A 20,645-nucleotide genomic window follows, 5' to 3' on the forward strand; every position below is an offset into this window, starting at 1 on the left:
GCTCTGCTTGATTGCAGGTGATGGCCTTGGCCTGGCTTATCGAACTTCTCAGCTGGAGCCCAATTATGAGCCTTGGGAGTTCCAGGGAGCTGACAGCTCTACGCTACTGCAGGCAGCCGGTAACTATCTGCAAGAGGCACCTGAGCAGAAGGCGAGAGGAGCGCTCTGGAGCAGTGCTGTGTCTGAGCTGCGTTCACTGGCATTCAGACCTGAAGCAGCACATTGAAAAGTTTCACAGGAGCTGCTCTGTGTTGTGGTCATTCACGGACACGGTTGCAGGTGAGGTCTGTCCAGCTTCCCGGCTGGGTTCCAGGGCTGAGCTGCAGAGAGGTCGCGCGGGTGCGTCATGGTCTTGTCCTTAAACCTTCGGGAGCTGCCAGCTCAAAGCCCAAAGTCAGCCAGGAGCCTCTGCGGGGGTGAGAACGCAGCCCCACGCGCCTGTGCCGTGTCATGACATGGCCCCTTTCTATGTTCTGCTGTTCAGTTATGGCCACGTGGGTCAGAACACGTGACGGTAACTTCTCATGGGTGTTTGGTTGCAGATGCGGCCACCGGGAGGGCTTTTCGAACTCCTCGGCTGGATCCCAGGCTGATTCCTAGCTGGCATCCCAGGGGTGAGTAGTCCAGCTTTGCTGACTTTACAGAGTAAGAATGCATTTTCAGTATTTTATTCGTGCGACATTTACCTTCATACTTTCTGTTAATGTTGTCAGAGGGAAGTAGAAAGCTAGAATAGGGAGCTATTCCCCAAAACCCACCGAAGTTCCAAAGAAAATCCCAAGAGCCTTGGAGAAAGCAGCACCCAGTCAGTGTATTTCCCTCTGGTAACCATCTGACTTTGGAAGCTGAGGTTCAGATCCATGCGTGGACGTGCTGTAGCCTGCACAGCAGGAAGGGATCAGTCAGAGCCTCGCTGCAGCGATGCTCAATTTCATGCCTTGTGTGGGCTGGTGAGCCACAGAGATGGCCCAGCACAGCGTCTGCTACCAGTTGTGGTTCCAGCTGAGTCCCAGGGGCAGCTGCTGCGCCAGTTGCACTGGTCAGAGGTGCTTTGTGCAGATGCTGGTATCCAGATGTCAGGAACCAGATGGTTTGGCCACCACGATGATGTCATTGATGTATTGCAGGTGTTCTGGAGCTTCACCTGTTCCAGTGTAGTCTGAATCTGTCCATGGGAAATGGTGGGACTGTGTTTCCACCCCTGGGGCAGTCGATTCCAGGGGTACTGGACACCCCTCCGAGTGAAAGCAGACGGTGCCCTGCACTCTTCTGCCAAAGGGATTGAGAAAAACGCACGAGTGATACCAGTTGTGGCGTACCCCTTGGCTGCCTTTGACTACAGTTGGGATTGAAGTTCTAGCGTGGCTGGCACGGCAGCACTCAGTGGTGGCGTGACTTCATTCAGGCCACGATAGTCTACTGTTAGTCTCCACTCTCCATTAGATTTTCGCACTGGCCACGTGGGGCTGTTAAAGGGTGAGCGAGTTGTGCCGATCACCCCTTGACTCTCCAGTTGACGAATCAGCTCATGGGTGGGAATCAGAGAGTCTCGGTCGGTGCGATATTGCCGCCGATGTACCGAAGTGGTAGCGATTGGCACCCGTTATTCTTCAACCTTCAGCAACCACACCACAGAAGGGTCCTCCAAGAGACCCGGCAAGGTGGACAACTATTCAACTTCCTCCGTCTCCAAGGCAGCTATACCAAAGGCCCATGGGTACTCTCTTGGGTCCTTGAAATACCCCCTCCTGAGGTAGTCTGTGCCAAAGATGCACGGAGCCTCTGGGCCAGTCACAATGGGGTGTTTATGCCACTCATTCCCACTTAGACTCACGTCAGCTTCCAGTACAGTTAGCTGTTGGGATGCCCCTGTCACTCCAGAAAGACAAATGGGTTCTGCCCCTCTGTAACTCAATGGCATTAGGGTATAGTGTGAAAATTACTTAGAAGGTCCAGAGACCTCTTCCCCTTGAGGGCACTGAGCAGTGCCGAGAAGGGCTCGGTAGGCATGGGCCAGGCCCCAGAATATTGCAGTGATTTGTGTCTCTCTGGAATTGCCAGGGTGACAGCATACCTTTTCCAAGTATTTTACTAGTTTTTCAGGATTCTGTATTTGTTCAGGTGTGAAATTCCAAAACACTAGGGGTAACCACTGTCCCAGGCACTTGCCCGTACTCTCCCACACACCCTGCCACTCATAATTATCCAGCCTCAGGGCAGATCTCTGGGTGGTGTTCTTAGCAAAAGTTTGTTTAACCGTGAACAATACCCTGGGACACATTCAGGAGATACAGCAAGAAGAACATGGTGGCTTGGGCATCCCAGAGATATTTGGAATTCTCAAAAGCTGCTCTAATGAGCCTGAATGTGGAAGGAGAGGTGGAAGAGTGGGAGAAAGTGTCCTCCTTTGTCCCTCCTGTGGACTGGGTGCGATGAGTAACAAATGCCGTGAGAAGGTGCCTGGGGGATGGGCATGACAGCAATGCCACATACAAATACCAGCTTAACCTCGTGACCAGTGATGCAATCAGATCATAAGTTGACATTAGACAGTGCAGCAAGATGCTAGTCCTGATCCCCCTCCCAGAGGTCCCGACCATCAGCGCAGGGAGCACACAGTGCATGTACGAGTTGACACAGCGCCGCCGCGTGAGCAGACAAACCAGCGTGAACAGCGGTGATTTAGCTGATGTAACAGATGGGTCTGACTGTGGTGGTTTGGTCCTGGCCAGATACCAGGTGCCCACCAGAGCCACTCTATCACTCCAACCCCCTGAGCTGGACAGGGGAGAGAAAAAATAACAACAGACACGTGGGTCAGATAAAGACAGTTTAATGAAGGAAAAGCTGTGCGTGGAAGCAAAAGCAAAACAACAGATCTTATTCTCTCCTTCCCATCAGCAGGCGATGTCCAGCCACTTTCTGGGAAGCAGGACTCCGGTATGCGTAGTGGTTACTCCGGACAACAAATGCGAAATGAATGTGCCCCCCTTCTTCCTGTTTTCCCCAGCTTATATTGCTAGAGGTGGAATGTAATGGGTCTGCGTGGCAAGGTTTTGGTAGTGGGGGGTGTTACAGAGGTGGCTTCTGTATGAAGTTGCTAGAAGTCTCCCCTATGTCAGATATAACCAATGCCAGCTGGCTTTAAGACGGACCCGCCGCTGGCCAAGGCCGAGCCCATCAGCGACAGCGTTTTTCGCCTCTGTGATAACGTATTTAAGAGAGTGAAAAAGTTGTCGGGCAGCAGGAATTGCAGCGAGTGAGAGGAGTGAGAATATGGGAGAGAAACATCCTGCAGACACCCAGGTCGGTGCAGAAGGAGGGGCAGGAGATGCTGCAGGCGCCGGAGCAGCGATTCCCCTGAGGCCTGTGGCGAAGACCACGGTGAGGCAGGCTGTCCCCCTGCAGCCCGTGGGCGGTGGAGCAGATGACTGCCTACACCCCGTGGAGGACCCCACGCTGGAGTAGGTGGATACTTGAAGGAAGCTGTGACCCCGTGGGAAGCCTGCACCGGAGCAGGCTCCTGGCAGGACCTGTGGCCCGTGCAGAGAGGGAAGCCCACGCTGGAGCAGGTTTGCTGCCGGTGACCCCGTGAGGGGGGCTCATGCTGGAGCAGTCGGTTCCTGAAGGACAGTACCCCATGGAGGAGACCCACGTTGGAGCAGTTCATGAAGGACTGAACCCGTGGGAAGACTCATGCTGGAGAAGTCATGGAGGACTTTCTCCCGTGAGGGGGACCCCACATTGGGGCAGGGGAAACGTGTGAGGAGTCCTCCCCCGGAGGAGGAAGGAGCAGCAGAAAACAACAACTGACCCCAACCCCCATTCCCTGTTCCTCCGTGCCGACGGGGGGGAAGGAGGGAGAGAAATCAGGATCAAAGTTCAGCCCGGGAAAGGAGGGAGGGGTGGGGGGAAGGTGTTTTAAGATTTGGTGTTATTTCTCATTACTCCTCTCTGAGTTAATTGGTAATAAATCACATTTTCCTTTAATCGAGTCTGTTTTGCCCGTGACGGTCAATGCTGAGGGATCCCCCTGTCCTTATCTCAACCCCACAAGCCTCTTGGTATTTTTTTTTTTTTTCTCTTCCCTGTCCACTTCAGGAGGGGAGTGATAGAGCGGCTTTGGTGGGCACCTGGCATTTTGGTCAGGGTCAACCCACCACAGGCGGAAAGGGGGCAATTCCTGAAGGAAAGGGTCAATTTCTGATGGAAAAGGGGGCAACTCCTGACGGAACACAGCAGCCGCCGCCGCCGCCTGCACAAACCCCACCCGCTCCACTCAGCCGCGGCGAGCGACCGCTGGTGAAAGGCCCCGCTTCCGCCCGGGGTCCTTCCTCCCTCCCTGCCTGCCTCCCTCCCTGCCTGCCTGCCTCCCTCCCTGCCTGCCTGCCTGCCTGCCTGCCTGCCTGCCTGCCTGCCTGCCTGCCTGCCTGCCGCGGGGCACCCTCAGCACTGCCGGCCCGTCCCGCCCGCGGCGCCGCCTCAGCCCGCGATGCTCGGATCAGGCGAACGGCAGGGCCACCTATAGCGGGCTCGTTCCGCCAGCGACGTCTTGCCCCGCCCCGCGGCGTGGCGCCCTTTCCGGCGCGGGCGGCGGCGGCGGTGGGTGCTGCTGCTGCTGCCGCGTGGGGCGGAGAGGGCCCGGCCCGGGGGCTCGGGGGGCTCCGGCAGCGATCGCTCCTTTGCGGAGCTGCCGCGGACCCGGCGGGGAGGCTGAGCCCGCCCGGCCGGGCCTGGCGGCGTGGGTCCCGGGTCCGCGGGGCTGCGGGGAGGCCCCGGCGGGCCCTCGGCCTCCGCCGGTCGGGGCGGTCGGCAGCCGCTGGCGGTTCGGCTCGGCCGCGTCGCGGGGGGTTTCCGCGGTGCCTGGGGAGGGTTCGGCCGAGCCGGGAAGCCAGGGGGGGACGTGCCCCGCGGGGAGGGCGGGCGGGCGGAGCCAGGTCGGTGTCCGAGCGGGCACGTCCCGCTGCCGAATTGCCCGAGTTAGCCGGGGGAAAAATCCCGGGTTTAGAGAGATATGAATGTTAAAACTTGTGCCCCTCTGTGATCTTTCCCGTGGCTTTTTTTCCCCAGTTTCCTCTGTGATGTCTCTGTGTTGCTGATGCAAACGAAGGCGTTGAGGGTGTAGAGAGCTGGCAGGAAGAAGCTGGATTGCTCGCTGGAGGCTCACGGGGTAGTTTTTAGATCTTTAAGAGGTAGTGGCTGTGTTGACATGGGTAAGTCTATGACCTTGGGGTTCCTTGGGTGGCGCCTTTGCGTCTGTAGGTGAAGGTGTGTTTGTTTGCTGTGATGAAAGAGGAGGTTTTGTGAAGGGCGGAGTTGTGTCTTGTTCCTTTCTGCAAGGTTCTGAGCTTCGGGTCTTTTCTTGCCTGAAAAAGAAATGGTTCTGCTTGCAAAGAAGGCAGCCTTTGGGCACTTTTCACTGCCAGCAGCTGGATGTGCCAGTGACAGTAGCCCCCGAGTAACGTTCTGTGCTGGCAACCTCCTGGCAGCCAATTGCGGTCTTTACTGGGGTGGGCTGTGAAAGGCATCGCGCTGTGCGGTGTGAGAACACAGAGAACTCCCTGTGCTCGTCAGGTTCTCCCTCGGCACCGCAGCGGGGGACGCTGCGCGAGAGCCTGACGGGAAACCTGGTGCCCCGAGCGTGTGACTCGTGGGGAGTCACGCGGCCCGTGCGGCTCCTGTGGGACGGGGAGAGGTGGCCACGCGAGTCCTGTCCTGTTCCAGCGCGGCCGCGCTGCTCTGAGGAGCGCCAGCCCTCGCCTTCCCCGGGAGATTTGGGCTGGGGGCGCTCCCCAGCCCTGCTCTTGCCCCGCCATCGCCCGTGACGTGCCCACAGGAGCCGCTTGGCTCGTTTCCCGCGGTCTGTGATGGGTTTTGGCATGTATTACCTGAGCAGAACGCTGAGGATGGTCAGTTCAGCTCTGGAGCTGCTCTGAGACCCGGGATGCGAGCTCCTCGTCGCTCCTCTGCGTGCGAGGAGGCTGCGGCTGCGTTTGCGTGCGGCTCCCGCGGCAGGAGGCTGGCGGCGTCTGGGCGCGGCCCTGCCCTGAGCTTGCTGGGGCTGAGCAACGCCATGGGTGTGAGAGGTGTGGGCTGCCTGGCAGGTGTCGCCCCAAGGATTGGATTCCAGTCCCAGGAGGTGGGAAATGCCAAGAATTGCCTGTGTCCGCATGCCCCGCCGGGAGCTGGAGGCACCCTGGGTTGTGGTGGTTGTGGCTGTGCTGAACGCCCAGGGCTGGAGGTGCTGCATTGAGGCAGCGCAGGGAAGCAGAAGGAGGTGTATAGGAGATGTGTGTATACATATATGTATATATGTATGTACACATATCTATGTCTCTCTTTCTCTGCAGGTAGATGTGCGTGTGTGAGCTGCTTTCCCAGTGCAGCTCCCGATTGTGACAGCTTTGGCACTTGACGGTGAGTTTTATTAAATGTCAGACGGGTTATTTCTGAGTCGTGGTGGTCTGAGGGTTGGTTTGGACGCTGAGGTAAGAACTGAGGGTCTGAAGCGAATGGGTCCCTTCCCACGTGCGTGGTCTTCGCGGGAGTGTCCGCACGCGGGCGTGACGCAGGGCGTCTCGACGGGCGGTTCGTCCCTCCGGAGTCGTTCCTGGGAGGGAAAACATTCCCTGGGCTGCAGCCTTAGTCCGTGTTAACGAAGGCCTTGTCGTTGCTGTGTTTTGGCGCTGGGCTCTCCTGCGGAAGGGCTGCAATAACGCCCCGCTGGGGGCGCGGTCTGTCGGGGTGTTTGGGGACGAGCGGTGTTCCCTGGCGGTGGGCAGCGTGGCGTCCCGTGGGCCGGCTGCTCCGGACGAAGGCGGCTGAAATTGTGGCGTTCATCGAATCCCGTCGGCACGAGGTGGGGCAGCAAGTGCCAGCCCAGGCCACGGTCCTCGTCTTCTGCCGCCCCTCGGCACATCCAGGGGACTGTCACGGGGGAGGGGTCGACACAAGCCCCTTCATTGAGTGAGCTTTGGTGACTGGAGACTCGGGAGGCGGGTGCTGTGGCAAAAACGGTTTTGGCACCTCGTTGACAAGGTGATACCGTGACTGGAGAACTGGAGGGTTCACGCCCTTAAAAACCATGGTCAGGTTGGGAATGTTGTACTTTTAATGTTCCTTGGGTGACGGTTTTGTCTGCGTTCTCGATAGCTTTTGTGGCAGTCTTGTCAAATTATTTCTTAGCTACAGGTTTTACTGGGATTGTGCAGATAATTACTCATTAAAATCTGTTTAAATAAGGATGCTTGGTGATGTGAACGATAGGACATAGAGTTTTTATATGCACGTGGTGTGTTTACGCTTGGGGCTGTCCAAAAGAACATTGTGGTGGTCGGTTCTTCTGTGGTGTTCCTCAAACCCACCTTTTTTTTCCTGTCTGACTTGAGAACGGTACCGGTCTGCTGAGCAGTTAACTTTCTTGGTGTGCGCTTTTCCCCTGAGGAAAAGGCCTTGGTCTGTGTCTTACTGGTTCACCACAGCCATCTCCCCTGTAGGTGAAGTTTCTCACCGTCTGTTGTGACTTTTGTTATCCTTCTGGTGCAAACGCGGTGGAAAACGATAACCAAAAGGCTCTGGTGCTTCCCGACAGCAGCTGGTGGCTTGTGTCACGTGTTTGTGTCCCGCCTGAAGGAAAACCCCACTGGTGTTAGAATAAGGCAGGGTCCTGCTTTAGGAAGAAGGCGTGTTGGGTTCGAAAGCCTTGGGCGGGCTGGAAGGAGGTCGCCTCCGTGGGTCCGTGATGAGCGCTGGCATGTATGACCTGACCTGGAGTTGATGACTGTCACCGCTTTAGCTCTAGAATTACTCTGAGACCCACGAGACTCCGGTTTCCTTGGGCTGCGCCCTTGGAGCTCTTCCAAAGCGTGGAGCCAAGGTCCTGTCCCAGCCCGGCCCGGCGTGAGGAGAAGCGGCCACCGTGGGAGTTTGCTTCCAGGCGGGCGTCGGGGAGGTCTGGTTCTTGGCTTGGCAGCGGCTGTCGCTGGCAGAGGCCGTCACGGGAACTGGCGGCAGCTCCGATGCCCGAAGCTGGGCGGTGTGAGCCAATGTCTGGAGGACTCGGTGGGTGACCAGGGAAGGTATTAGTTGTTGCCTTTGGTTTGATCAAAGCTCAATGGAGGTTATTTTTTTAAGTTGAAGAATCCGGGGAAAATAATGTCGTTTCTCTTATGGAATACTTTGTGAACTGCTCAGAGTATTTCAGCCGTTGTTTTGGTGCTTCATTTTGTCACTAACACTCTCACGCAGTCTTTAACTGCTCTCAGGTTGAGGCCTTACCTTAGGAAAGGATATGTGCTGTGCATCTTGCTGATCACTTGGACCTGTACCCTGTTAAATCAGGCTCTGAAATGTTTTTTGTCGTGCAAATTATCCCTTTTGCCTGGATGTTAGTCCCAGGTGGAATAGTGTTTCACATCGCAGTGGGAAATGCTATAACCTGGCATAAACTCCACTGACAAATGGATAATCAACCAACAGATTCTTCCCCCCCCCCCCCCGCCCAGAAATCAGAAGTGATTGGTCTGAAGCTTTTTGCCTTTACTCATGGAAAAGGTGCTGTGGATTTTTAGCCCCTCCCGTAGAAGGTGATGGCTGTTTGAAAATCACATCCTTGCGTTTTTATTTGTGGAAGGGAAGAGACTAAAAAGAGACTGCATCCAGGAGCTTTCTTCTCTTTTCCCCTGAAGAAACTCTGCAGTGTGGTTTCTCTGCACCAGTAGTAGTTTGCAGGATCACCCACACCATTTGCAATGCCACATTTGAAAGAAAAATAACGTTTTGCTTCTCTTGTTTGCTGGTGTCCTGGTGTGTGATGCTGGTGGTGGGTGCTAGCGCCCCTGCAGGTTCTTGGCAGGGGGCGCTGGACTGATGGAGAGAAGCTCTGCTGCTGTGCTGTGCCTTGCCTGGCTGGGGAGGCTGGAGGACTTGCTGACAGACCAGGAGACATGGTAAATAATGCTGAACTAGATAAAGGGTAATGAACGGAAGCCTTAAACTGAAAAAGTGTTTTTTTCCCGTCAAAGTGTACCTCACCACCCAGCTGTAAGCGTTTTGCAGAGCTGCAGTTTGATTAGAGGGAAAGAACAGGGTGGAGTTGCTTTGCGAGGCTCACTGGGGAGCACGGGATACTTCACATCGCACGTGCACTGCGACATCCCACGCTGAGGTCACGTGCCGCTCCTTGCGTAATTCTGGTTCCCAAAACACGTACCACACGGATCGTTTCTCACAAGACAACGTAGAAGATCTCTGTAAAAATACTATTGTAAAAAAATAAATTTGCAAGCTTCTCAAGACCACTGTTGGTTGATTAGTCTCCAACTCTTGGTGCTTTTGCCTGATCTAAACGAATCAGAAATGACTGTTAAGAACGCCTACACCCCCATGCCTGTTGTGCGCACCCACTGAATAAATCCTCTCGTTGTCATTTCTCTAGATGAAGGAGGAAGGAGATTTTGGGGTAACGTGATGAAGAGGCTTGTGGTATGGATTTTCCCTGTGGTTGAGAGCCCATTATGGCTTAGCTGGTCTGTTCTGTCTCATTTCAAGTGGAAATAAAGAAGGTTGTCCAGGTAAAGTAGCAAACTGAGATCATGTCTTTCAAGGGTGCTGGTCAGATCAAATTAAAAGTGTTATGAGACCTCAGTGATACTCCAGTAGAACGTAGGAGCTGGCAGGGACAGGAGCAGGGGTGCTGCTGGAGCAGGGAATTCCCAGCATAGCAAGGCCTGAGGAAGGGCCCTGGAGACTGCAGGGCCCACGGGCCAGTTCACCAGCCCTGGGCCCGAGTGCTCAGCCCCAGGGACAGCCCCACACCCAGGGTCAGAGCGGCTCCTGCTGCTGCCCCCAGGGTCGCCACCCCCCCCACCAGCCCTGAGCCAGGGTGAGGTGGAGGAGCCTGGAAAACAACTCGTGGACGAGGCGAGGGAAGAAGGTGCAGCGGGTGTGGCCCCTGGGGTTCACTGACCCCCTCAGTTTCGTGTCTGGATCAGTGCTGGCCTTGGGCACGGACTGACCCCAGCTGAGAGCAGGAATTCCCTTTACTAATCCTGCGTGCCCGGGGCTGTTCCTGCCCTCTCCTCCCTGGTGTGACCCGAGCACACGCCTGCCCTGCCTGCTCCTGCCCTGGTGCTTTGGGACCTCGGGGTGAAAGGGAGAGAGGGACTCGTGTAGTCAGGGGGTCTCTTGGGGTGCCCTGGGTTTGCTTTGCTGCTCACTTCTGCGCCGTTTCCTGGGCTATTCAGCGTGTGGGTGCCTAAAGAGGCAAATGAGGCCCTGAACTAATTTCCAGTTCAGGTTTTCCTCTGAGAATAAACCACGCTTCCGTTTTCTCATCGGTCACAGCCTGAAAGATCGACGCTGAAGCAGCACGTGCCTCTGGCGACAACAGGGTGTTTTCACAACAGATGGTTGTGTTCAGTTGGTCCTTGCTTGCTTTGGGCGTAGGAAAACAGTAGAGCAATGTTACCTTGTGGGCACCGTGTGTGTGGTTGTCTGGTTTTCTGCAGATTTATGACTGCTTTTTCTTGTTTCTTTTAGACAAGAAGATGTTGATATGTGCTGCCAAGGACAGAACAAAATGCGCAGAACTGATAAAGCCAGAGGGGCCAATCAAGGAGGGCGTGCAGGTTGGTGCTGGTTTTAAATGTTCTCAAGTGTGTTCTAGCTAAAAGCCTTGCCTTAAACGATTGAAACGAGCTGAGCCATTGGGTATTTTTCATCTTAACAATTCTGTATTGCTATGGACTTTACCAGCCGTAGTCATGGACTCTGGGCCTGTCCTGCAGTGAGCTCAGAACAGGAGTTGAGGAAAAAAATGTGTGATTTTCCACAATGCTGATGAGAGAAGGCAACAGCTGGCTGTGGGCAGGTGGGAACGCAGGGAAATGGGCCGTGTCGCTGAGAATGAGGAAGAGCGGTGTGGGGACAGCCGCGGTGTGACAGTTATGGTGGCCTGGAGCAGCACGGCACGGGTTTTTCAGGCAGCAAGGCCGGCTGGCAGGGTGGGTGAACGGCTCCTCCCGAGCGTGGAGATGGGCATGGGAGAAGCCAGGGCTGTTGTGTAGTGGGGGACAGTGGGTGGAAGCTGCTCTCGGGGCCCGTGACCAGGAGCTGTGGTCTTGGTGTGTAGTGGGCCATCCCAGGAGGAAGGAGCGTGAGTCATGAAAGGCTGAATGGTACCTGTGAAGTAACAGAAACAGCCTCAGGGTGTTAAGGAGACTGTTAGTTGTGTTTGGGCAGTGGGGGAGACTGATCCTTTTAGGAGCTCTGCGTGTGGGTCAGGACTGGGCAAGAGAGAAGAGGCTGTGGCAGGAGTTGAGCCGATCAGGGCTCAAACAGGAGATGATCTGGGCAACGCTTGGCCAAGTCAACGTCTTCTGCATGTGCAGACTGTGAGGGCTGACTGCTGGCGAGGGAAGCAGTGCTGGAGAGCCAAGGAATGGGAGTGGAGGTGGTCGCAGATACTTCTCCATTTTCCATGGGCTGTCGGTATACCCCATGGAACTCCTCTTGCATTCTGAAAAATGTGCCACCCTTTTGGTAAAAAAAAAAGAGAGAGAGGAAAGGTAGTGCTTTCCAAGGACTAAAATTGAATCCATTTTAATGAGCAGGTGAGTTGTCTGTGGCAGAGCTAGAACTTGGAGTGAGGTTACCGTGCTTAGTCTTACCATTCTAGAGTATTAAAAGCGTTTCCTTGAAACCCTTTCCCGAAGTAACAAGCCATGACTTTCTGAAATAGCCATTTTCCTGGGAGCTGCATCAGAGCTAAGCCAGATGGGGGGTTCTTGCGTGCTGTGGGTCGCGGAGGCTGATGCCAAGTCACCGACAGTTTTGGCAAGGACAGAACAAGAGAGATACGTGTGCTCCCCTGTGCTGGTTGTCTTCAGGTTTTGCAAGTTGTAGATTTGGCAGGGCTGATGGTGTTGTTAATGTGATGGTAATAGCAAAGCCTACTTTGCCTTCACTGGAGCCAAGACAGCCTCAGGCACTGTTTTCAGGCTGGTCATCTCCTGTTCGGCAAAGATATCCGTGTAGACGTGCTCAGTCACGGAGGCCTTGCTGCAAAAGGACTAACGTGTGGGTGCGTGGTTCGTGGTGGTTGTCCCTTATCCACAGGGCTGTCAGTCACGTCAGTGAATGCTGCTTTGGGAGGGGTGTCAGGTCAGTGGTAGCTACAGAATAATACAGATCATTACCGTGGTAGTCTGAGGGAGGGTGTGAAGGAAACAACGGTTCAAGGAGGAGAAGATGCTTTTCATTAGCCATTAGAATTTTTACGGCATAGCATTTGTGGGATGATCCTGGAGGTGGTGGCTGAGATTCTGTAACGGAAATTATTTGTTCTGGAGTTGGAGCCCAAAGTGCCCTGTAACAGTCTCAGACTCCTGAATCTGGAAGTACGTACGGTTTCCTTTCTCAAAACTGGAGATGATCCGTTAGGGAAAGAGCCTGTTTGGAGGTTGTAGTGATTTGGGGGCAGAGGGTAGCTGGGGGCTGGGGCCCGTGGGGGAGGGGGCTCTTTCTGCCCCGTGCCCTCGGCCTGGCGCTTACAGCTGGGCTTTCCCAACTCCTGCTGGAAGGAGCCAGATGTGGGACCTGTGGCTGAGCAGGGGGACAGGGAGCACCCCCGGACAGGGCTCAGGACCTGCAGGAAACCTGCCTTCAGATCCGCTCTCCCAGCAGGGAGTCGCTTGGAGCGTTGCTGTGGTCCTTCGGGAGGTGGGGCGCGCACCGAGCGCACCGGAGCTGCGCCTGTGCCGGGAGAAGACTTCAAGACTTCAAGAAGACTTCGAGTTCCCACCAGCTGCCCACCTCGAGAAGATGCCACAGAAGGGACCCCGACTGGTTGTCACTTCTTGCAGGAACAGGACTTAAGAGCAGAAAGGAGGCAGGACGAGAGGGCCCACGAGGCCCAGCCTCCAAACCCCACCTGCCTGGATGGCCTCCCAGTAACAGAGACATGTTGGTGCAGGGGGCAGATGGGATTTTTTGGGAAAGGACTGGGGAGAAAGGGGATGTGTGTTTCCCAGGACGAGAGGGGAAATCTGTTTCCTTTCTCCCCGGTTGTGCTGTCTCCCTGATGATGTCACAATGCACCTTCGGATGACGCAGGCTGGTGTCACAGAGGGATGCACCACATCAGAGGGAAGTCTCCCCAGTGCTGCCAGCACGTCCTCATGAGGCCTGGATGCTGCTGGGCACTTGCTCAGGGGCTCCTTACTGCTGCCCTTCGGAGCTGCTCTACAGCCAGGCGTGGGGGTTGAAAGGCAGCGGGGCTGCACTGGGGGACCCTCGCTGACAGGCAGAGGAGCAGGAGCACGATGGAGAGGCGTTTTGGGCAAAGAGCTGCGAAGACCGTCCCTTCCCAGGAGCTGAGGAAAGTGTCAAGGGCGATGGAGGCCTGCTGCAAGGTGGCCATCAACTTGGAGCTGAGCAGCTTGTTCTCCACCCTCCTGCAGCTCTCCACCGAGGGTAAGGGTTTCGGGAGCTCCTTCCCCAGGGGTCACTCCGGGGCTGTTCGCTGTCAAAAGCTGCAGCTGCTGGGCTGTGGGGGTGGCTGGACAGGGCTGAGGACTGCTGTGAGAGCCCTGCCTGAGGGTCCCATGGTGCCTGAGGGACAGTTTGGCAACCAGTACTCCCGGGTCATGGCACTGGGGCCGCCCTGAGGCTTCCATGGGCATGGCTCGGTCCCCTCACGAGAGGGGGTCATCCAGGGCCAGATTTCCCTGGAAGCTGGTACCTCTTGGCATTCTGGCTCCGGGGTGATAAGGGCTCCTGCATCCCGGGGGCTGAGGGGTGTCCTATAGCTCCCACAGGGCTCTCACGAGTCGGCTGGAAACCCCTGTGCTGTAAATAAGCCCTTTGCCTTGAGCTAGTCTCCTTTGGGAGAACCGCTGTTCCTTCCCACAGGATCCTCTTGTGCCACCAGGCTGGCAGATCGTGCCCTGGGCTTTGGAGTGCCACCCATTTTTTGGGGGTTAGATGACCACTGCCATGGTCCTGAGCCCTTCCCACACCTTCATTTCTGCCCCAGCCCTGCCCCAGCAGCACAGTAAGGCAGACGGTCTGAAACTGGGGCACGGCCCAGCCCAGCTCCACAGTCATGGTGGCGCTTGGGCTGTTTGTGGACACCTGCGTCTGTCACCCCTTGGGCGAGGAGTTTGCCAAGAGGCTGTGAGCTGGCCGGCCCGGAGCCTGACAACACTTTCCTTTGCTTTCCAGAGGTTGTGGCTATCTGGGATGCTGTGTCTGCGTACATCCTGGGGCAGCTGAAGCTGAACAAGGTGGGCTGGTGTCTTGGTCCCCCTTTGCTCTGGAGAGCCTGGGCCCTGGGGAGTGATCCCTCCTTGAGCACCACGGCAGCACACCGAGACAACCCTGTGTGGCCAGAGCTGCTGCTTAGTCAACCAGGAGAGAAACCAAGGCCAGATCTAGTCTGAGAAAGCATTCAGCACACGATAGGGCTTCACTCTCCCCTGTGGTCAGAGTGAGGAGACCTAGCAGAGAGGCGGGGGATTATGCTGGGTCCATGCCAAGGGGGATCCCTGGGAATCAGTGCTGGGGGTATTCCCTGTGCTGGGAATGCCTGGGAATGTCCTCTACCCAAGGGATGTTAGCAATTATTTTGAGGAGGGGAAGAAAACAAATGGAGAATGGGGGCCTTTACCAGAGCTTTCCCTTTTCCCATCTCTAAAGTAGTCACTCAGCAGCCTTTTTTTTGTCTTTTTCCTGGGCAGGGTGTCATGATCACAGGACTCGGCACCTTTGCAATGGTGGAAGAGCAATTCCGCGGGGAAGAAGAGGTGTATGTGATTCGAAGACCCATCTTCCAGCTGGACACTGATGCGTTATGCCTGCAGGAGGTCATGGTCCCCACAGAGGTTATCCCTGGTGAGAAGGCAGCAGCCGCTCTCCACTTTGCCCCTCTCCGTGTCTCGGGGGAGATGGGTGCTCTCTGCTCTTTGGAAAGGGCTGAGAGAAGTAGAGAATTGCTTCCAAAGGTTAGGGACAACTTGAGCTCCCCAAAACAAACCACTCCCCAAGAGATGTTTCTATAAATGACCTTTTCTCTGGCATTTCATTATGAAGCTTGCCTGGGCTTTGGCCTGCTGTGGCAGTGATGATGTTCCTCCTCCTTGCAGGCAATGTCACGATCGAGCCACTGGACTACAGGCAGATATCACAAGCCACCTCTCTCCTGCAGCAAGTGGTGAAGAGCTGTGTGCAAGAGACCATACTCTTGTACTCTCTACACCTGAGGAACAGGCAGCACCCCTCCTTCGCCTTCAAGGACATCGGCGTTCTGTCCTGCAAAGACAACATCCTGTACATGTGGTTTTATTACGACTGCGTCACGGGGCTGGAGAGCAAGGCCGGGCAGATTGCACTGCTGCACACTGTAAGTTGCTCAGGTTTTGGGGGCTGCTTCCGTGTCTCTGGGAAGCTGGTGGACGGGTGAGCAACCCAGTTGCTGTTGGCCAGCCTGGACATGGCAGGACAGTCAAACGCCTTTCCCTCTTGCTCGCCCCCACTGAATTCTCCATTAGCAAAGAAACTTTCCTCTGAGTTTCTGGGTCCCTGCCCTATAAAAAGCCCAGTGTTGTTGCTGCGCAGTGTCCGTGTTTGCTGCGCAGCTTCTCCAGAGCAGAGCAGGGGCTAATGTTCACGGAGGAGCCTTTGGGAGAGAGGATGGGCCAAGCGGCTTCCTTTTGGGGCAGGAGACAGGTCTGCTTCCCTTGGGAGCCGAGAGAAAACCGCCTCAGACACCACGTAACAGCTCTGTGTCACTTTGCAGAGGCTGTGGATGCCAGATGCAGCGGTCTCTGGTGGAACGACCACCGCTCGCTGGACGCAGACTGCTCCTGCCCACGCGTTCCCCAGGTGAGTGCGTTTCCTCTGCGGCCCTCGACTGACCGAGCAGGCGGCTTTCCCTGCTCCCGCTCAGGAGCGCACGTCCTTGGGGCTCGGCGCTCGGCATCGAGTCAGGGATCAGTCCTGAAGTGACTGGTTTCTGGTTAACTAATGCTGAGTTGGGGCTACACATGTACTGCTGGAGTGACCGGGCGTTGGGGTTGTGTTTCTCACACCCAGCCTGCTGTCATTCCCATCAGGAAAAGCTGCACACGGAGAGGACTTTAAGCTACGTTTTCGAGTCTTGGGGGGAGATTGCCAATAAAACCTGTGCATAGCTACGAAGGAAAAGGGATGCCATGCCTCACACGACAGTCAGGAGGATTAGTGCTGGGAAGCTGCCGAGGGTAGGGGGTCGTCCTTCAAGCCTGTCTTCTCATTTGCTTTCCAGTTTTCAGTTAGTGGCGACCAAGTCATACTCCCCCTGGTACAAGAAGGCTGTAGAAGAAGAGAGGATCAGAAGAGGTACGGGAAAGGGTCTCTGTGACCATGGCCCAGTTAAAATGTGCTCCCCACAGGGCTGCTCTGAAAAGCTTCCTTCTTTCCCAGGTACACGGCATTATTCCAGCAAGCTGCAGCAGAGACAGCCAAAGTTTTCCCTCGCGGTGCTGCCAAGCCAGTGGTCGGAGGCAGAGATGCGTCCTGGCCTGCAGAGACGGGTGAGGTTTTCCCTCCCCATGCTGCCAAGTCAGAGGCCAAGCATAAGGCAGCAAGACACGGGGAAGATGGATCCTGCCAGGTGAGGCCCTTGTGGGAAGGGGTGAAAAGGATCCTTGCACCCATGTAGGAGAGACATCCCCTTTGGACAGTCTGGCTGTAGCGACTTGGGAAGGTCCCTGACGCATGACCCATGTTTTTTATGAGCTTTTTTGCCCCATCACAAGCCCCTGAGTGGGGAAGACGGCGGGTGTGGAGTGCACCCCACACCACTTTGCTTACCCTTAGAACAGACCGGAGGTGCAGCCCCCTCCCGTCCATTCATCTGGTGGGGCTCAGGAAAGGCTTCCCCTCGCCATGGGAGACGGTCCCACCTCCCCCGCTTCCTCTGCCAGCCTGGGGAGCTTTGATACCAGGAGAACGTAGGAGACCAAACTGCCCCGTGCTCATGCCGACTCCTCCTGCTGTCTCTTTGCAGTGTGCTCCCGCCATGTCCAGGCAGCTCCCCCAGGAAGCAGGAGGCCGGCAGGCAGAAGCCACCTCCTCCAGCCAGGAGACCCACTGTGCTCCCGTCCTCTGAAGTCTGCAAGACAGCGCTGCAGGTACGTGCTCTGCCATGCTCGAGCTACCGTGCTGTCTGAGGCTCATCAAAAGCCTCTGTGCAGAGAGCCACCTTGCAAGGATCCCTTCGGGTGCGTCCGTTGTAACCCGTGCCACCTCCTTTGGTTCTGCCCAAAAAAGAAAGTGCTGCACACCTTTTCCATCTGTTATTGCCCCCTGGGTTGCCATGAAACACTTTGTTCTGGCCAGGGGCTGTGGAAAGCGTACAAGTCCTTTCTGCGTCGTTGACAGTGGAGGTCTTTGGTCACCCAGTTGTCTCGCCATGAGTTGAGGAGCCTGGCATGACTTCACACCACGGCTCCTGATCTGTTAGGAGCAAAACGCTGCTGACCAGCCAGCTGAGGCAAGGGGTAGCAACGCAGGCCTGAAGGAAGCCCCTCCAGGAGCTGATACTCATCTGGCCTGCTGTTGCATTTCTGTCCTCTCCAGGAGGTCTGGCAGCTGTCTGCAGAGTGGGAGCGAGTGAAGGCCCAGTGGCAAGAGTGGCAACAGCAAGTGAAGGCAGAATGGGCGGCGTGGAAGGCCTGGTCTGCAGGGGAGGTTCAACAGCCGCCTGAGGTATGGGCAGCGACTGACACCACCGAGAGCAGCAGCAGCCCTCCTCTGTTGAGGCCACCAGGGCGGCAGGTCTCCAGGGGCTGGGAGCAGGACTGACACCCAGGTGCAAGGCGGGGATTTTCCTGCTCAGCCCCGTGAGGGAGAGATCGGCAGCAGGGTGCGAGGGGCAAAAGCAGCCATCAGCTGTGATGGTGGGCACGCGGTGCTGAGTCTCCCAGCTCCCGGAGCCTGCTGTCGGCTCCTTTCACAAGGTCCTCTGGGAAGCAGCACCTCTGTTTGCTGTCTGGTTTGCTGAAAGAGTCTCCTGCTTGGCAGCCACTTGACACTGGAGGCACTTGGACTCCCTGCCCTCCGTCGCAGCCCTCCGTCGCAGCCCAGGAGAAAGGAGGTCAGCTGGAGGTGGAGGAAGGCTGAAAACGAGCAGCTGAAGTGACAGCCTGAGTAAGTGTGTGCCATCTCTGGCCACAGCCTGGGGTAGTTGAGCAGCCATGGCCCCGCAGAGATGTCCGGTTCCCCCGTCCCTGCATCCTGGGGTTGCACAGGACACCTGCTGATGTCTGGTAAGGCAGGCATGACCTGGGTCACCCCTGCAGCCATGGCCCGAAACTCACTACAGGGTGAAAGGATGGGTACGTGCAGGACCGGGTGGGTGCAGGGGCTGCACGAGGGCAGAGGCAGAAGGGGTCTCTGGCAGAGGCTGAGGGATGATGTTTCTCTGTTGTGGCAGCCACCTTTCCCTATGAGAGACACAGTCTGCAGACACCAGGGTCAGTGAAGGAGCAGGAGGGGAGGAACACCAGAGCAGAGATTCCCCTGCAGCCTGTGGTGAGATGGCAGGCTGACCCTCTGCAGCCCAGGGGCAGTAACAGTAGAGCAGATGTCTGCCTGCAACCCGGGGAGGACCTCATGCTGGAGCAAGTGGCTGCACCTGAAAAAGGGGCTGTGACTCCCAACAGAAACCCACACCGGAGCCGTCTTGTTACTGGGAGGGCTGCACCCTGCGGAAGGGACCCGCGCTGGAGCAGTTTATGAAGAGCTGCAGCCCCGTGGGAGTGACTCACGGTGGAGCAGGGGAAGAGTGCGGGGAGTCCTACCCCCAAGGAGGAAGGAGTGGCAGAGACACCGTGTGACAACCTGACCATAACCCCCGTTCCCTGCCCCCCTGTGCTGCAGGCAGGGAGAAAGTATAGAAACCGGGAGCAAAGCTGAGCTGAGGAGGAAGGAAGGGGTGGGGGGAAGGTGTTCCTGAGACGTGGTTGTATCTCTCATCATCCTGCTCTGATTTGACTGGTAAATTGTCGTTTAAATTAAAATTGATGTTTTTTTCCCCAAGTCGAGTCTGGTTTTTGCCCAGGACCAAAACTGGTGAGGGAGTCCTCCCTGTCCTGGTCTCAACCCCTGAGCCTTTTGTTGTATTTTCTCCTCCCTATCCCATGGGGGTGGGACAGAGTGAGCAAGCTGCTGCAAGCGGCTGCATGGTGCTTAGTTGCCAGCTGGGTGGGCCTGACCCACGATGACAAGTGTCTGTGAAGGAAATTAGCTCTCATCCCAGCTAAAACCAGTACAGTCTATGAATAAAGAACTTAAAAAATTTATTATGCTAAACACAAAACTCCTGGGTACATGTACTGGGTCTGCCTGAGCTGCAGCCCTCACCGTGCTGTGCAGTGGTAGCTAGATAACACACCAGTGTTTTGACTACTGCTGAGCCGGGCTCACCCAGCACCAAGGCTGTTTCCCCAACATTTCCCCAGTAGGCTGGGGGTGGGTAAAAACTTGGGAGGGGCTATAGCCAGGATAGCTGACCCAGACTGACCAAAGGGATATTCCATCCCACATGACGTCTGCTCAGCAATAGAATCTGGGGAAAACAGGAAGAAGGGGGGGACATTGGTTTCGTGTTTGTCGTCCGGAGCAACCGCTATGCGTACCAGAGCCCTGCTTCCCAGAAAGGGGCTGGACATCGCCTGCTGATGGGAAGGAGAGAATAAGAGCTTTTGTTTTGCTTTTGCTTCCGCGAGCAGCTATTTGCTTCATTAAACTGTCTTTATCTGACCCACGTGCCTGTTGTTATATTTTCTCTCCTGTGTCCAGCTGAGGGTGTGAGAGTGATAGAGTGGTTTTGGTGGGCACCAGGCATCTGGCCAGGGCCAAACTACCGCAACTGTTCTTATCTCAGCCTGTGGGGTTTTACCCTTTTTGTCTCGATTCTCCTTCCCACCCAACTGCGGGGGGAGGGGTGAATAAGCGACCACATCTGCCCGGTTCCTGGCTGGGCCTGAACCACAACAGAAAGGGAGAAGAACAATGATTCTTTTGAAAGCTGGTTTTGTCATAAAGTCAAAGGACCTGCACAGGAGATCTAGTTTTAGGAATAAAGTGGTAAGATGGGCGTTTTCAGAACCCAATAGATGTGTTCAATGAAATAATGGATTTGTCACCACCAACTAACAAAAGGAATACAAGCTTTCTCATGTGCCGTGGGTTTTTGGAGAATGCAAATTCCAGGTTATAGTCTGATCATAAGCCCTCTCCATCGAGTGACCCAAAAGAAGAACTACTTTGAATGAGGCCCTGAGCAGCAGCAAACCTTGGAACTAATCAAATGGGAGATAGTACCTTGCCAAACCACTGTTAAACTTTGTTAAATCCCATCAGATTTATTGAACTCTGTCAAATGATTATTTTACCTCAATAAAACATAGTTCTGCTTCTCTCATTTGAGTGAAGGGCATTCTGCTCTGCCATGACAGCACAGGAGGCTAAGGTCCTTTTCCTCTCTCTCCTAGTAGGACACCGATGAGGAAGAACCTTTTTCTTCTTTGTTCATTGCTGAAAAAAACTTTGAAGGAAGTTCAGAGAGGTGAAACATGGAGGTGTGTCCTTCTGAGCGAATT

At 55.7% G+C, this 20,645-nt stretch overlaps 1 protein-coding gene and 1 non-coding gene across 9 annotated transcripts; both read left to right on the forward strand.

The window, feature by feature from the left end:
• The first annotated feature begins 4,564 nt into the window (after nt 1-4,564).
• LOC147413113 (uncharacterized) lies at nt 4,565-19,803 on the forward strand. 8 transcript variants are annotated; one of them, XM_086480655.1, is made up of 15 exons: nt 4,565-4,602; nt 5,071-5,213; nt 6,351-6,417; nt 9,437-9,572; nt 10,540-10,628; nt 12,668-13,473; nt 14,224-14,285; nt 14,739-14,892; nt 15,144-15,400; nt 15,797-15,882; nt 16,304-16,377; nt 16,462-16,651; nt 17,048-17,171; nt 17,620-17,748; nt 18,064-19,803. In XM_086480655.1, the coding sequence occupies exons 6-15, from the start codon at nt 13,323-13,325 to the stop codon at nt 18,160-18,162; spliced, it is 1,326 nt and encodes a 441-aa protein (XP_086336781.1). In that variant the 5' UTR covers nt 4,565-4,602; nt 5,071-5,213; nt 6,351-6,417; nt 9,437-9,572; nt 10,540-10,628; nt 12,668-13,322; the 3' UTR covers nt 18,163-19,803. The 8 variants fall into 8 exon arrangements, 7 of the variants coding, with proteins under 7 accessions (XP_086336781.1, XP_086336783.1, XP_086336780.1 ...); XR_015184111.1 differs by lacking the exons at nt 4,565-4,602; nt 5,071-5,213; nt 6,351-6,417 and adding an exon at nt 8,834-8,948 and having other exon boundaries at nt 18,064-18,573; nt 18,705-19,803; XM_086480654.1 differs by lacking the exons at nt 4,565-4,602; nt 5,071-5,213; nt 6,351-6,417 and adding an exon at nt 8,834-8,948 and having other exon boundaries at nt 18,064-18,189; nt 18,476-19,803.
• On the forward strand, nt 7,734-7,818 carry LOC147413114 (small nucleolar RNA SNORD45). The gene has a single exon (XR_015184117.1). It is a non-coding gene; the product is annotated as a small nucleolar RNA SNORD45 (small nucleolar RNA).
• Nucleotides 19,804-20,645: the final 842 nt, after the last annotated feature.

Source organism: Leptosomus discolor, unplaced genomic scaffold (genome assembly GCF_034619465.1).
Source record: "Leptosomus discolor isolate bLepDis1 unplaced genomic scaffold, bLepDis1.hap2 HAP2_SCAFFOLD_40, whole genome shotgun sequence".
Taxonomy (NCBI): domain Eukaryota; kingdom Metazoa; phylum Chordata; class Aves; order Leptosomiformes; family Leptosomidae; genus Leptosomus; species Leptosomus discolor.

Excerpts from the sequence above, each read along its gene's own strand:
- LOC147413113 (XM_086480655.1), top strand. The coding sequence starts at position 13,323 with ATGGAGAGGCGTTTTGGGCAAAGAGCTGCGAAGACCGTCCCTTCCCAG. Across the intron at positions 16,652-17,047 it reads GGGAAGATGGATCCTGCCAG|TGTGCTCCCGCCATGTCCAG; the intron begins GTGAGGCCCTTG and ends GTCTCTTTGCAG. Across the intron at positions 17,749-18,063 it reads AGGTTCAACAGCCGCCTGAG|CCACTTGACACTGGAGGCAC; the intron begins GTATGGGCAGCG and ends CCTGCTTGGCAG.